Source organism: Plodia interpunctella, chromosome 27 (genome assembly GCF_027563975.2).
Source record: "Plodia interpunctella isolate USDA-ARS_2022_Savannah chromosome 27, ilPloInte3.2, whole genome shotgun sequence".
NCBI lineage: Eukaryota > Metazoa > Arthropoda > Insecta > Lepidoptera > Pyralidae > Plodia > Plodia interpunctella.
The window spans coordinates 2,755,602-2,770,741 of NC_071320.1; the positions used below are offsets into that span (position 1 = coordinate 2,755,602).

The 15,140-nt window shown below is 33.4% G+C and overlaps 1 protein-coding gene across 2 annotated transcripts in view; it reads right to left on the bottom strand.

Moving 5' to 3' along the window:
* Positions 1-12,685: 12,685 nt before the first annotated feature.
* The window catches only part of LOC128681500 (homeotic protein distal-less-like), a 94,502-nt gene continuing 92,047 nt past the window's right edge, over positions 12,686-15,140 (bottom strand). The window contains exon 8 of one of the 2 annotated variants that reach the window (XM_053765442.2): positions 12,686-14,042. In XM_053765442.2, coding sequence (XP_053621417.1) covers positions 14,024-14,042 — 19 coding nt within the window. In that variant the 3' untranslated portion in view covers positions 12,686-14,023. The remainder of the gene's footprint in view (positions 14,043-15,140) is intronic. The other variant, XM_053765443.2, reaches the window with a different exon arrangement.

Consider the following 15,140-nt stretch of genomic DNA (forward strand, 5'->3'; position numbering starts at 1 on the left):
ACAAACTGGTTTACAGTTTGGCGATTATTTGTTTAGTGATAACCTGGTACTGTTTTTCTGGTTAAATAAATATAAATAAATAATTAATTTTGACTTCGGCTATGAATAACACAATCGAAAAAAAAAAGAAAGAAGCCATCTTGTTTCTTTTTTTCGATTGTGTTATTTACTCTAGTGTCAGATTTTTTACAAATCGCCTAAAGGCATCTGACATGACATTTACGACTACCTACCGACAGTTATTATGCGATTATTATGCACCAGTAAATCAAATGATCTGAGAAAAAAACACTATCTAATTAAAAGTAAAAAAATGATCGACACGAAATTTAGTCCACTAACTAATAAAGTAAATTAGTACGGAACCTCGCTGTCTAATACCCAATTCACACGAGCCAATCTGGGAGTTGTTTAGGCCGTGGTTACAATGAGACAGCGGGGCGCCCGCGGCTTATCTGCTAATGCGCGCAGCGGGCGACGTGTGAACACGGCTTTATTTTGACGGCGCAAGTCAAAAGACCAAAGCGTGCTGACCAACATATATATTTAAAAATACAATAATGTTTTTTTTTCTTTTTTTTTTGGTTTTCCGCCATTTATATGAAATTGACCAAGCGAGCAAAACGAGCTAGGTCTACAAATCGACTTGGGGCAAAAATGCATTTTTTGTATGTATGTATGTTTGTTTGTTTGTAACGCGATAACTTTCGAAATGTTAGTCTGATTTTGATGAAATTTAAAAGGTATGTAGGATCTGCCCATAGAATTTTTAAGTTCGTGGGGCAACAAAATCGGTTAAGTCGTTTTTGAAATATTCGCAATTTTGTTAAAACTCATCAAACATTTATTGTGTTCGCGAGGTCTAAGTTCGCGGCGAACAAATAGTAAAGTTAAATAAATAAATACCTGCCTATTAGGTAGGTATGTCATAATGCTTTGCTGTTATTGCTGACATCTACGTCAGTCTACTTGGTGAGATTTCTAGAGAAATGCCCCATTGCTCAGTCGAGCTCCGTTACGACGACGCACCATCTTATAGGTCTTTCGTGCTGCTTTGTTTTGTATAGGTTTTTACACTCATGTGCGTTGACGTACATCGAAACTTCATACAATTCTTGCGTTGTTTGTCGACGGATATCAGAATGACGGAGCGTGACTCTGTGTGCGTAGTGCGACATTGCTATTTAGATCTCACCATCGATTCGTTTCGAAGTGAGACGCAGTTAACCAATCACAGTACGCCATTGTGACGCAACGACAACCATGAGACCGATAGTAAGAAGGGAAATGCAAACCCTCACTTTGTCCTCTAATAACGGTCGCGACATACAAAACTCAAAATCTTATCACTCGGGCCAAACAAGGACCTATCGTTGGTCTTTTTGTGAACGCGACCTTATAACGCAGTGGCATTAATGTTTTATAAATAAGCTCGCATTGTGTCCTGCGCAAAGGTGCTACTTCATGTTATCCTTGTTGAGAATAAAAAAAATATACATTTTAATACTAAATAGGTTTTAATAGGATTTAGTCGAATTAGTAGATTAAGTAGAATTTTCAGTTTAAAATGAAAGTTACTTCGGAGTTGTAGTTAAAAAGTTACTATATATAGTAACTAGCGATTCTCTGGTAAAGGGCCCAGGCCTGACTTGATGGATAAGGACGGGCCATCCACCATATCCGTTCACCACGCGAGCTCAGCGCCTCTCGACTATATCGAAGGTACGCCGTCGCGGTTTCGTAAACGGTTGATGGCTGGTGTCGAATAGTCATGATTTTACAACCTTTTAACTTGCAATGTAACTCTGTGTGTCCCTGTGTCTATTCGGGTGGAATCATTCAACTCAATTTTGAAGCAGAAACCTTAAACCGATTGAGCTGAAATTTTTTTACACGCGTTTAGTTTGGATGACAATGTATTATCATACCTGATGGTGCACCCAGGCACGGCTCTAGACGTGGGAACTCTTCAACAGTTTACTGACGGGCATTATATTTTTGTCACACATTGACTATCTGAAAACAATACAAGCTTGTGTAACAAATAATATTTTTGTAAAAAACTTTATCTACTCTTTCACTTCCGCTCGTTTCTTGTCATTTACTTTGCTTAAAAGTAATATTATTATTAGTTGAAGTAGCTAATATAGATCGCAAAATTGTGTAACAATAATATTCTACATCTTAATAGTCCAAAAATTATTCGTAAGTTAATTATTCTCAGCTAATACCAACCGTATAACAGTACCAAACAAACCAAAAAAATATCAAGCCCTATATCCAACTAATCCTATACAAACCTCTCACCGGATCTCCACGCCCACTAGTGGGACAAAGAGGGTTTTGTTGCAAGCATTGTTGTGTGTTTGTCATTGTGCTCGTAACGTATGAATGTTAATGGAGAGTTTGTTGGGGTAGTTTCTATTTTGAATAAATGGTCTGAGACACGAATATTTTTGGTAACGTTATGAATGAAAATTCATTGATTTTTTGAAAATACATACGTAATACAGGTTTTCATGGTTAAAGGAAATTTCAGATCTCTCATCTCCGCATGTTCCAGGTTTCGTTCGGGGATGTGACGCCCCGATGCCAGAGATCTTCGTAAAATATAACTTATTTTGAATATTCGGTTGTGATACGTGCATTGCATACGTGCTTATACCGATACGATACCACAGACAGACATACATACATACAGACACATTAAACTTATAAATTATTCAGTGATCGGGAATTAAAAATGGCATGTAGGTATCTAACATAACAAAGATGGAACCCATATTTGTTTTACTTACTCCGAAATTTTCTTCATCTAAACCGTTTATTAAATTTTATCTGTCGATTTCAAACAATGAAAACTTCCCGCCTTTACAAAAGATTATAAAAAATAAACTATAATTTATGACCAATTTAGGTATCAGATTTTGTCGCGTGCTCTTTGCTCTTTGCTCTATGGTCTCAATGCTTTTTAATACTTAATTCGGAGGTATTATGTTTCAAGTAATGACAGTATTTTAGTGAGAAGTGTGCCGGGTGTAAAAATTCAATGTAATTTTATTTTTATCGAATAAAGTTGCAGGTAAAAATAAGACTTTGCTAATATATTGCTGTTATTTTATTAGTGTTCCTGTCGGAATTGTTATTTATGTGAATAATAATATATTAATTTGATTAAAACAATGATTTATAAGTATAAAAATTATGCAAATAAAAAAGGAGACATTTAAAAAACAATTATGTATATATATTATTATATATGTTATTATTCACATAAATAGACATTTTTTATAAAAAATGGCATCAACTATTTTAAGATTTTCCAATATATATTTCACTGCGTAATGAGTTTCACGCAATAATCAATAATAAAGTTTGACGATTAAAATTTTTATCTCTTTTCTTTTCTTGTTACTTATATTTAATAACCATTAATGAAATTACTGTTTTTTATTCAGTTTTTTGTGTAAAAATTAAAACTTTTATCCGAATTAAGTAATGTTGATGTTCTTATCTATCCACTTTCGTTACAATTTTATTAATAAATTACACATAACATCTAAAATAAACAGCCAATGTCGTAGTTAATATACATTAGCACACTGCAGGGGGTGGTCGATTGCTATAATTTATATAATTCAGCAATAAAAGTCGCAGCAGGCTCCCTGCAGCACGCGCCGACGGCAACACTCTGTATAATTAGGTATTTTATGAAGCTAATGAGTTAATTTTTTCTATGCGACCTTGCGCCCTAGGTCTAAGATGTCTGTGAGCGATGGTTTCAGATAAATATGGCGTTTTACTAACTTTTTCTGGCGGCATCTCACTCGTGATTTTCCCACGGAATTATAATTTTAACGAAATTAATTAATAGTAAAGTTTCTATACAAATATTGCGGTGTCGGCATACATTATTGATTTTACAATACAATAGATGATTTGGAATAATTCCCACATAATTTCTCAAGAAAGCGGTAAAGAAGAAACATTTGGTTCTTTAGGAATAATTTATGCCAGAATATCAATTGGATTATTAGGATTTGTAGTTTGAGCTCACCATATATTTACAGTTGGTATATATCGAGCTCGAGCTTATTTTACCGGAGCATTTTTTTTAAATTTGTATATATCATATTGGACGATGAATTTATTATGAATTTATTAAGGAATTTAAAACACACCTACTTGAATTGTAGGAGGTTAATTTAATTTTTATTAAGAGGAACTGCCTGTTTAGGATATGTTCATCTCACTCATATAAACTTGTTTTATATAGTATCATCTGTAATAGTAACAAAATCACGTGCGTGTGCTCTGAGTGCTCACTTCTTGAAATTCTATGAAATTATGCTTGGGATTTAGTGAACATTCCAATAGAATTGTGAATGTTGGAATTACATTTAGTGAAAGCCAAATAAGAGAGTGATGTTTTACGAAAGGCTTTCAGTCCTCATAGTGTGGTCTGAGGGTCCACCTGTATCTCAAATCGAATCCAAAAACCATAATGCTCCACACTATACATTGCTGGTTTTTCATTGCGGTAAATAAAAGCACTCGTACTAACTACGCAATGTTCACGCATTCGCGTCGGCGTGTGAGATCGGCGACAGTGTGCAGCTGGCATAATAAAACTCAACACTCATCAATGGATTTAAGGCCTCCTGCAAACTTGCACCTAGCAATTAATAAAAATAGGCCGAGAGGAGGTAGGTACGTATCGGATTTATTAGCCACACACTTACTATGTGTTTAGTCTTAACAGTCGAATTCAATCTATTCTACGAGATCTACTAATGTTATTAATGCGAATGTGTTACTCTTTCACGCAAAATGTACTGGACCGATTGTTATGAAATTTGGTACACGGATAGAATATAACCTGGAATAACACATAGGGTATTTCCATCGGGAGCGAAGCAAGTAGTACAAAATAAGTTATTTGACGCCATCTAAAGAAAATATCTTTTTTATGTGGTCTTTATGAATTGCTCCAGCGTATAAAATATATCGCTACATATTATAAAACATAGTCCACTGTCGGCGTCTGTCTGCCTGTCTGACTGTACGGGATAAACTCAAAAACTGCTGCACGGATTTTTTTATGCGGTCGTGATTACAGAGGAAGGTATAATTTATCAACATGTTTTCACACTGCTAGGTTTAATATAATTTATTTTTGTCATTCAGCGAATAAGCAATTTTTTTTAAGTTAATTGAAAAAAAATCTATATTCCATTTAATGTTTTGTACATGCTGACGTGTCCTTTTCACATCAACGCAAGTAACATTCCTACTTAACATTAAAAAATATGGCGTTAAGTCCAGTAAGCCTGATTTAGCAGAAAAGTGCGCCTAACGTACTTCTTGTTCTCAACAATCCTTGCCAGCCATTCCTGTCCGAAATGGGCAAAGGCCCGTCCAATAGTGGACAGTCTCAAAACGTCTAAAGGTTCAAATTGGACGGGAACTGTTCCTTTTGGACCTAAAAGCCGCCGATTCCAACTGCGGAACGCTTTGTAGAAGCCGCAACGCTCCGTATTTTGAGTTTTTTTGTTTTTCCGACAAAAATAACTGTTTCTTACCTCTCTCTGTCTGTGGTATCCATTGTTTTTGTCTCTGGGAATGTTGGTGTCAGCGGCGTATTTGGGAATTTGCCGCCGGTGGGCTGTTAAGTTTTTGCCGCCCCTACAGTCTGAAATTCGATGCCAGGAATAAATTCTACGCCAACTTTTCCATTTGTCCTCTAAAGTTTTTTACGTTATTTATATCGATTTATTATTGTTGATATAGGATTTAGTATTGATCATCATATATGTAAATTATCTGCGGGCCTGAGCTTCGCTTCCGTAGGAATTTAGGGGTAAAAATATCCGTGTACTGTCGACCGCGTGTCAAGTTACTCTACATGGATCTTAATACAGTTGTAACAGGGACGAGTTTGCAATGAATTTGAGTAGGTAGGTTTCAGTAGGAATGCCGCGGCTGACCAAATTTCGAAGTTTGCGTACATAAACAAAGAAATATTGCAAAATCTTTATGATAATCAAAATATTTTTTTAATATTGCCCTCAAACGTCGTAGTGCTTCGGAACACTTCAGTGACATTTAGAACAATATATGAATAGTCTAACTTGCGGTGACAAATTTGGGCTACCATATCCTTTCTATGTAACATTAAAATAATTCTGATTGCTTATTAGTTTTTTAGTGAAATACATAGAAAATTTTCAGATCAAATTTCAGTTTGGCCGCCCCCAAAAATGACCGCCCTAGACTTTAGCCCACTCAGCCTGCTGATAATCCACCACTGGTTAGTTTTGTTGGCCAATGACGTATACGCGTTACCTTACGTGAGGGTATGTCTTATGGTTGGTCTTTCATTAGTCCCTGTAATTGGATTGGGTGCTCTATTGACAGACAATCGTCATATCGAGTGTGTTATCGCTAACACCGGTGACAGATTTTATTCAAGTCGCCTAAGGGGATCTGACATGACTTTTACAACTACTTACCGCCATCTAGTGGCAGGTAGTCGCACACATACTAGTGAACTAAACTGTCCACCAGTGTGCAGGTTTCCTCACGATGTTTTCCTTCACCGGAAGCAAGTGGTGGTCTATGAAAACTACTATATATGAATCAGATTGGTGTACAAACTCATATGGTACGAGTAAGATACAAACCTGAGACATTTCGATCTACTGGCGGGCGTCTTAACCATTACACCGCCACCGCATCCAATTACTGGCAATTAAACTAAAAAAATAAAATAAAAAAATTAAATGAAAATCACTCTCTTGCCACACTTAGTATTACAATAAACATATTAAGATATTTATTTTAGTTTTAGGGATAAATTTTGTTATTGCAAAATTGTCATTACAAGGTAGTGACAACATTACTGGGGAATGTCTCAGCTTCTGTTATCGCCAACAATAATTTATTGGAGAGAACTCTGATTTTCCGCCATGCCTGTCCCTGAGATTTTGTGCGGCAGTTAATGTGTAAGGAGGGCAAAAATAAATGTCACAAAAGCCTAGCTTTATTGACTAAATATCCCTTATAAAAATTGACATTTTACAATATCAATAAAATATTAAATCAAAAGTCATTCTTGATAAGTATCAATGTCAAGAATGACTTTTAGTGACCCGCATATGTTGTAGTCATGGAATTAGTAGGTACTCCAGTACGAAGTACTTATTAAATCCATGATTGTAGTTGAGTGTTTCTCAGAGCGTTTCGCTGCGGCTGCGCTGTCATTACGATCCGTCAATTGTCAAGGATGGAATCATTTCCAAAATCGACATTACTACAGTACGGTATACCTAGTCTAGCCATAAATATTGTAAAAAAAGAAAAAAATCTATATTGCAAATAACATTTATTGCTTTTACAATGTCTTAGTTTAATACATGAATATAAAATCATATAAAAATAACGGATTCCAAATTCAAATGTAATATTTTGTTTCTTTTTAATTGTAACATTATTTATGGCCAGACTAAGTATTGTATTACCACACAATAAGAAGTTATGAGCGAATTCAAGACATAAACGCAGGCAAAGCCACGGACAAAAGCTAGTGTCTAAATAAATTCTTTGACATCGACCGATCAAAAACCATAGACCACATCCAAAGTTGAACGACCGTTCTCATTATCACAAAACAAGCTTTAAAAACAATTAAATCGATTTAATTATACAGTTTATTGAATCGTCCGACTGATGGCATGTTTTTCGCGATGCGGCGAGCACAAAAGGATAGCTGTTTTTGTGAGGTACGTGCCCCGCTGTGTGCCCGTCGTGATAGTATGTAGGAAATGTTTCAAATTTAGGTTGTATTCTCAAACTAGGGTTATAAAGTTAGTATATAGGTTAGTAGTATTTAGTATGTAAGTTCTTTCTCACTTTGTGATCCGCTCATGTTCCGGTTGTGTGTAATACGCCGCGAAGTCTGAAGTAAACTAAAAAAAAAAACATCAAAATTTTGAAGACTCGGTTGTGATTTACCTTCGGTCAAGACTATGCTGCCCGTTTATCCAATTGAAGGTATTCTAGGGCGGAACCACTTTTTCTTACAGATTCTTACAGATACAAGTTTATTTGTTAGACAAAATAAAAAACCCCCGACTTTCAAAATTTATTTCGCTACAATTTTTGAACGACTGAACAGATTTTCTTGAAACATAACAGGTTAATAACACTTGGTATTAAATTATCTATGACGGCCTCGGTGGCGCAGTGGTAAAGTGCTTGCCTCTGAACCGATAGGTCCCGGGTTCGAGCCGCGGTCGGGTCATGATGGAAAATGATCTTTTTCTGATTGGCCCGGGTCTTGGATGTTTATCTATATATGTATTTGTTATAAAATATAGTATCGTTCAGTTAGTATCCCGTAACACAAGTCTGGAACTTACTTTGGGGCTAGCTCAATCTGTGTGATTTGTCCTAATATATTTATTTATTTATTTCGTTTTTATTTATTTTATGATACAAAAAAAAACTAAACGAAAATCGGTTCATCCGTTTGGGAGCTACGATGACACAAACAGATACACAAGACGTCTATACTCACACTTATAACACCCCTATTTTTGCATCAGAGGTTAAAAATATCAACTTTTATTGATTATGTTTCATTCTGTCATCGTAGCTGGAAACCTTTTGAGTGATTTTTCGATTTCAGCCACAGATTATATAATAATTTCGTTATAGTACAGGGCACGCTTTTCTACAATCTCATCTCCACAATCTCTGCAATGTCTCCTTACGTCCCAATATTTGAGATTAATAGGTATAACTTAATGAATATGTTGTTAATTAAAAATCTGTAATTGGTTAAATATCGGCCCATAACATAACCTTACAAGTTTATTTGTTAGACAAATTAAAAAACCCCCGACTTTCATTATTCATTTCGCTAAGACTTTTGAACGGCTGAACCGATTTTGATGTTTGATCAAAATCGGTCAAAATCTTCTTAGATTTTTTGTGGTTCTTACCACCGCATAAAAATTAGCTATCAAATAATAAAACCGCATCCAAATCGGTTCACCCGTTGATGAGCTACGGTGCCACGTACACACTTAGCGGTCAACCTTATAACACCCATCTTTTTGCGTCGGGGGTTAAAAGGAACATTCGGTACACATATTACAAAGAGAAAAGATTTGTATTTTTGTTTGAAATGAATAAACTCAAAAACTTCTGGACCGATTTTAATGAGATTTGGCACTACTTACTTTTTTCAAATTTTACCCGAGCAAAGCCGTTGGGGTCAGCTAGTTCATGATATTTTTATAGCAACCAAATGTTTTGCAAAATCCTTAGACCATTCTGATACCAGCATCTAACATGTGTAATTCTCCAATCAGTATTACATAAAAAACATACAAAAAAGAAAAACTTATTAATATTAATGCAATATGTGTACAAGAATCTCTCAACAAAAATAAGAAGTAACTCAAAACCTCGCAAAACAAGGACTTAACACCAGATGGTCCGCAAAAAAGGCTAAAAAATCCATTGTATCAATATAAAGAGCTGGAGTTTATTATTTTATAAAGGGTTCCGTAGGCGGGCACTTCCGTTGCTTAAGTTGGGGCTCGCTTTTTATTATTATTTTTTTGTTAAAAATGTGACACTGGAGTGGGCGGGGCGCGCATATGTCGCTCTCAAATGTGGCTTGCTAAAAAATTAAGACGATGCTGTTCAGTTTGATATTTGTATGCAACAATCGAATGCTTTGTCAATTGACTAAGTACATTTTCATAAATATATTTAAATGTTCTGGAACCTATATTAACCTGAAATTTGTAGGGGAGACCGGGGATGGTTGACTAGTTTTATGTTTGAACCTTAATAACTTTGGAGTTTTAAGATAAACATGCCAAAATATTGACTAACATGATTAATTATATATTCTTCTAACTAAAAAAGTTTATTTCATTAACATATATTATTATTTAATTGTAAATTTATAGATTTTTTTAAGAGCCCTTACCTTTAGTCTATCTACCCCAAACACGGGGTATGTTGACCACATTAAGGGGGTAAGTTGACCTATGGTGCTGACGATGATGATTTATTAAAACAAATTAGAGAAATCTGATTTAGAAAAGAAAATAAAACAACAAAATTAATAATCATATTATCTCTCTTTAATAAAGACGAATACTTCTTATTTTTTACAATAATTAAGAACATAAATTAACTTATCATCTATTTTTGCACTCATAAAACATTAAATTGCCTTTTGCACATATTGAATGGGAAAAGAATAGATTCAGTGTATTTACTAAATCCATTCTTCACCAGGCGGACTAACAGAATCAGTGCATTCTATACAAATCGTGTCATCATCATCACTTTCATCTGAATAAGCTGCAGCATCATTATCTTTATTTTTAGCTCCTCTGATACCGTTCTTACCTTTTACCTTAACCTTAACCTTCCCTTTACATTTTCCTTTCCCCTTTTCCTGACTTTTAGATGTAAGTTTTTTAGTTTTTTTCTTCTTCAAATATTCTGTACACGATTGTTCCTGTTTTAATTCCATAAGTTTTTCTTTTTCAGGCATGTGTATAAATAATACTTTTACGTTTGCGTACATTTCTTCGATTTTCTAAACAAGTTAGAGCTTTCGGAAAGGGCATTATGTCTGTTGGATGAATAAAATAAGTAAAAGGGGTATCAGAAGTTGAAGGCGGTGGAGTCACTCTTTGGTGTTTTTCCAATTGATATTCACTTTCGGGTGTTTGTATACTGAGCTCTTCTCCTGACTCATGCTGTTCAAGAATTGAAGGTGATTCGCAATTAGTACTAGCAGATCTTGAGCGTAATGGCAAAGCAGTAGTCGATTCACTTGAAACAATTGGTTCTTCTGCAGTAATTTCATTATGATGATCAGAAGTGTTGACAATGTTAACCATATTATTGAATATATATACAGCAGAATTTGGAAGGGTGATCAAATGTTCAGCTCTGGAAGACCTTGCACTATCGATATTCTATTCTGGCACTGATGGTATAGCATTTACGTTCGGATTTATGTTCATCCTAGCCGTTGAAGAACCAGCAACATCTTGTGATACTGGCACTGGTCTATCCATTACATAAGCTCCACTAAACTCCGATTCGGGAAATATGTTTTCATTGAGTGGTGATATACCGGATATTGTAAAACCAAACTGTATATTTTCAATGGTAGCAGGCAGAGCTTTCTTGGTTTTGTTTCACTTTGGACACACATTATGGCAAGCTCTTTCCACTATATTTTGGGGTACATCAGATCTCGTTGTTTTTCTCTTATATTCTCATTTTCTGTAACAAAATAAAACATACAAAATCAACACATCGTGAATTTGTTATTGTTAGGTATATAGGGGTTGGTTGACTTATTAGTCTACCAGCCCCAAAGAAAACTAGTCAATCAGCCCCAGACGCCATTTTAGATTTTGATCGCATATATATTCTAAACAAACATGCTTAACAGAAAATAAATCTGTGTATCGGAAAGAGATATCCTTAAAACTATCTGTGAAATAGGAACAATAAACTTCACAACGTATTTATACACGTGACAACAAAAAGTGTATAGTAGGAAAATAATACTTACGTAGGTCAAAATTCGTTATCTCAGCACCAAACAAAAACGACGCGCGTCGGCTACACGGCACTTCGTACGAATGAGCGGGGCACAGGGCTCGTTCCTTGCGCCTGATTGAAGGTCACGAAACACGTGATGCCGGAGTGTTTTCGACGATTAGTCTACCTACCCCTATAGTCAACCATCCCCGGTCTCCCCTATATTAACGTTTCCTACGTAATTTTCATCAAACTTGGGCGTTCGGTTACAGCGAACATGAGTTTCTAACGTGTACACAGATACAAATATTGTATCGGGCGCTCCAAGTCGACTTAAATATTATATTTGTGTTAAAGTTAAGAAATTAAAATTTCTATCTTTTCCGAATAAAAAACTAATATTTTTGACCACTGTTGAACTAAGTGGACTCCACTCTCAGTTCAAATGAATCAATTAAGATTTAATTTTTAATCAAAGGTTAGATTTTTTTAAATCATATTAAACTTTAAGTTTTGTATTGTATTTGCTATTAGGTATTTCAACAATTTTAGGAAGTCAATAATTTTGGTCGATTTCTTTATCATGTAATATCATATAACGATTCAAATCAGAAAAAAATGCAATCAGAACACATTGGAAAATAAAGCTGTAAACCAAAGAGCCGCTGTCTGAATCTTATATATATTTTAAATTCTGCGTAGTAACTATAGTCATGTTATTTTCAGGAAATTGAAAAAAAAAACACATAAACGAGTTTTTCTCTTTTTTATTTGACAAAAGAAATTAATTCACTTTTTTTTCTTATTCCACATTCCTTATTATACATTGTTTTAATAAAGTAATTATGCTATCTACCTATATTTATATGTATATTTATATAACTATATATTACAAAAACATATTTACAATACATTAGTCATCCCGTAAAGTCCCACTCTAGATTAAATTCTTTATATAAGTACTATCGTCTATTTATGATAAAAAATATATCTTGAATGTTGTATATTCGTATGAAGTTGACGCAGTTAAAAATAAAATATGGTTACCGCCATTTAAAGGTGTTTTGAAGAAACGGAAATTAAAAATTCTTTTAGATTTTTTTCATAATTAGCAATACTATTCTCTGATTAACAGAAAATAATCAATACATTTTGATAACATTTATTTTTCAAATTGACCTGTTGGAAATGTAGTAGGTACCTATATTTCATTAAAACTTTTAAAGATGTCATTTTAATTGATTAGATTTATTCATTTTGAATATTGAGTATATTTACATATATGATAATATATATGACAATGAAAAAAATAACGTTGAAATATTTCTATTCTAAACTTTAATGTTCGGAGCGTTATTTAACAAAAATGTTAATTTTTGCTTTTTTATTGTAAATAGACAATAATATTTACGGATATAGGTAATGTGAAGATTACACAAGACATGATAATAGCTAAAAAATTGCGACCGAACATTTTTGCACAAAATAAATACTTTTTTTTTTATTTAAAAATGATTCTAAACTTAAAATTAACTATCACAACAGACTGGTTTTTTGTTCCCGTGTGTAAAATGATTATTCTAAATAAATAAAATTTAATTGAATTAAAGCTTATGTTACGAATTTAAACTGGAAATAATGAAAAATCTACAATAACTTCTGTATTACAATTTAATTGTATTACATTTTGTTATTGATTTATACATTATTTAAATTGTCGAAAGTATTTTAAAAAAACCAAAATATGGATATTAAATACCTAACTGGGTACGGGAATCTTTATTCTTTAAAGTGCTTTAAATAAAAATATATTCTAAAAATTATTTCGTGTTTAAATTGCTACTGCCAAAATCCATTTCTTTTTCTAAAATTCAAATAAATCACAAAATAAGTTTCAGAATATTTTGCACAAAAAAAAAAACAAATCAAAACGTTGTGCTTCATGTGAAAAAGTGTCATTTTTACAGTAAGTATATATTCTTGTTAAAGTATTATATTTACATAAATTGTCATGTAAAATCAAATTTAAATGTAACTTTGTACACTATAATTCATTGCTAAATATACGAAAATAGGAATGTCAAATATGTTAAAATAAACAAATCATTTATTCAAACAGTCTTTTTAACTATAATGTGCACATAAAAATTAAAAAAAAAATTGGAACATCATTCAATTGGCTCAATAGAAATCTTGAACACTGTCTCACATAATCATACTTATAACCTTTACATCGATACCATTATAAACAAATATAACCTATTTAAAATTACTTATGAGAAATGTACAATGCGTTTAATATCTATTAAATAATTTCTTACAGATAGAGTTGGTTGTGCCGAAAGTTTGGGCGCCATTTTGAAATCGGCGCCATCTTGTGTCCGCCATTTCGTGAATTCAATTTATATCAAATATTTTTCTTGAAAGCTGTGTGTTAGACTGCTGGCCATACCCTGTTGACAAAATAATATTTATTAAATACGGATTTCATATATCTATATTTCATTATTCTGTTGATCGTAGATTTATTATAGGGTCGATATCGATATGATTGTTGATAGTGTCTATAATTATGAAAAAGATCAATAGTATCGATACCTATTATTGAGTATCGATAGTATTGAAAACGATTGACAGTATCGGTAGATAGATAGTAAAAACAACCATCTAGGGATATTTAAGGAGTTTCTATAGTATTGACTATAGATGTTATCGGTCGGTCGATATTTTCACTTGTCGATAAAATCGATAGTCCACTATTACCCGACTATCGATAGACTTTCTATCGATCGACATGCATCACTATACACCATGGATACCATACATACTGGAATATAGTCAAATATTTATATATTTATATATCAGCGGTAAAATTGTAGATAAATACCGCTGATATTTATATATCAGCGGTATTTATCTACAATTTTACCTTTCTTTGAATATACCATTAAATGTTATGTAATTAGTATTAGTGGACACATGAACTGACAGACAAAATACATGTTTGCTTTGTTTCAAGTTATACTCATTACACTGGTTAATTATTACTGTATCGACAGGCTTTATATATTATAAAAGCCACACACAGCAGTTAAGTAGGTACAGTTGCCCAACACATGCCGTGAACCAAGGAACGTAACTACTTACTAGACTAAAACATACACTAATAAAACAATTTAACCTATTATAAAAAAATGACAACATTAAGATGAGCAAGCGAGGCTTTAACGACGCAGCGCAGTTGGTCGGCGACTTCGTTTTGCCTTTGGTAAATAGTCTTGAGTACCGTTGTACTCAAGACCAATTATGCGACTATTTATTTACATATCTATATATTATTTTATATCTATATATTATTTTGTGTAACTTGATATTAAACTATCACTTTACGTTAAAGTGATAGTTTAATATCGAGTTACACAAACATATTTAAAAAGTAACTGATAATTAATGTTAAAATAGAATATTCTACTCAGTTATTAGCATGGAATCACGGAAATGTTGACATTAATTGGCTCAAAGGTCGTCCGCGCGAATATAGCTCACTCTCA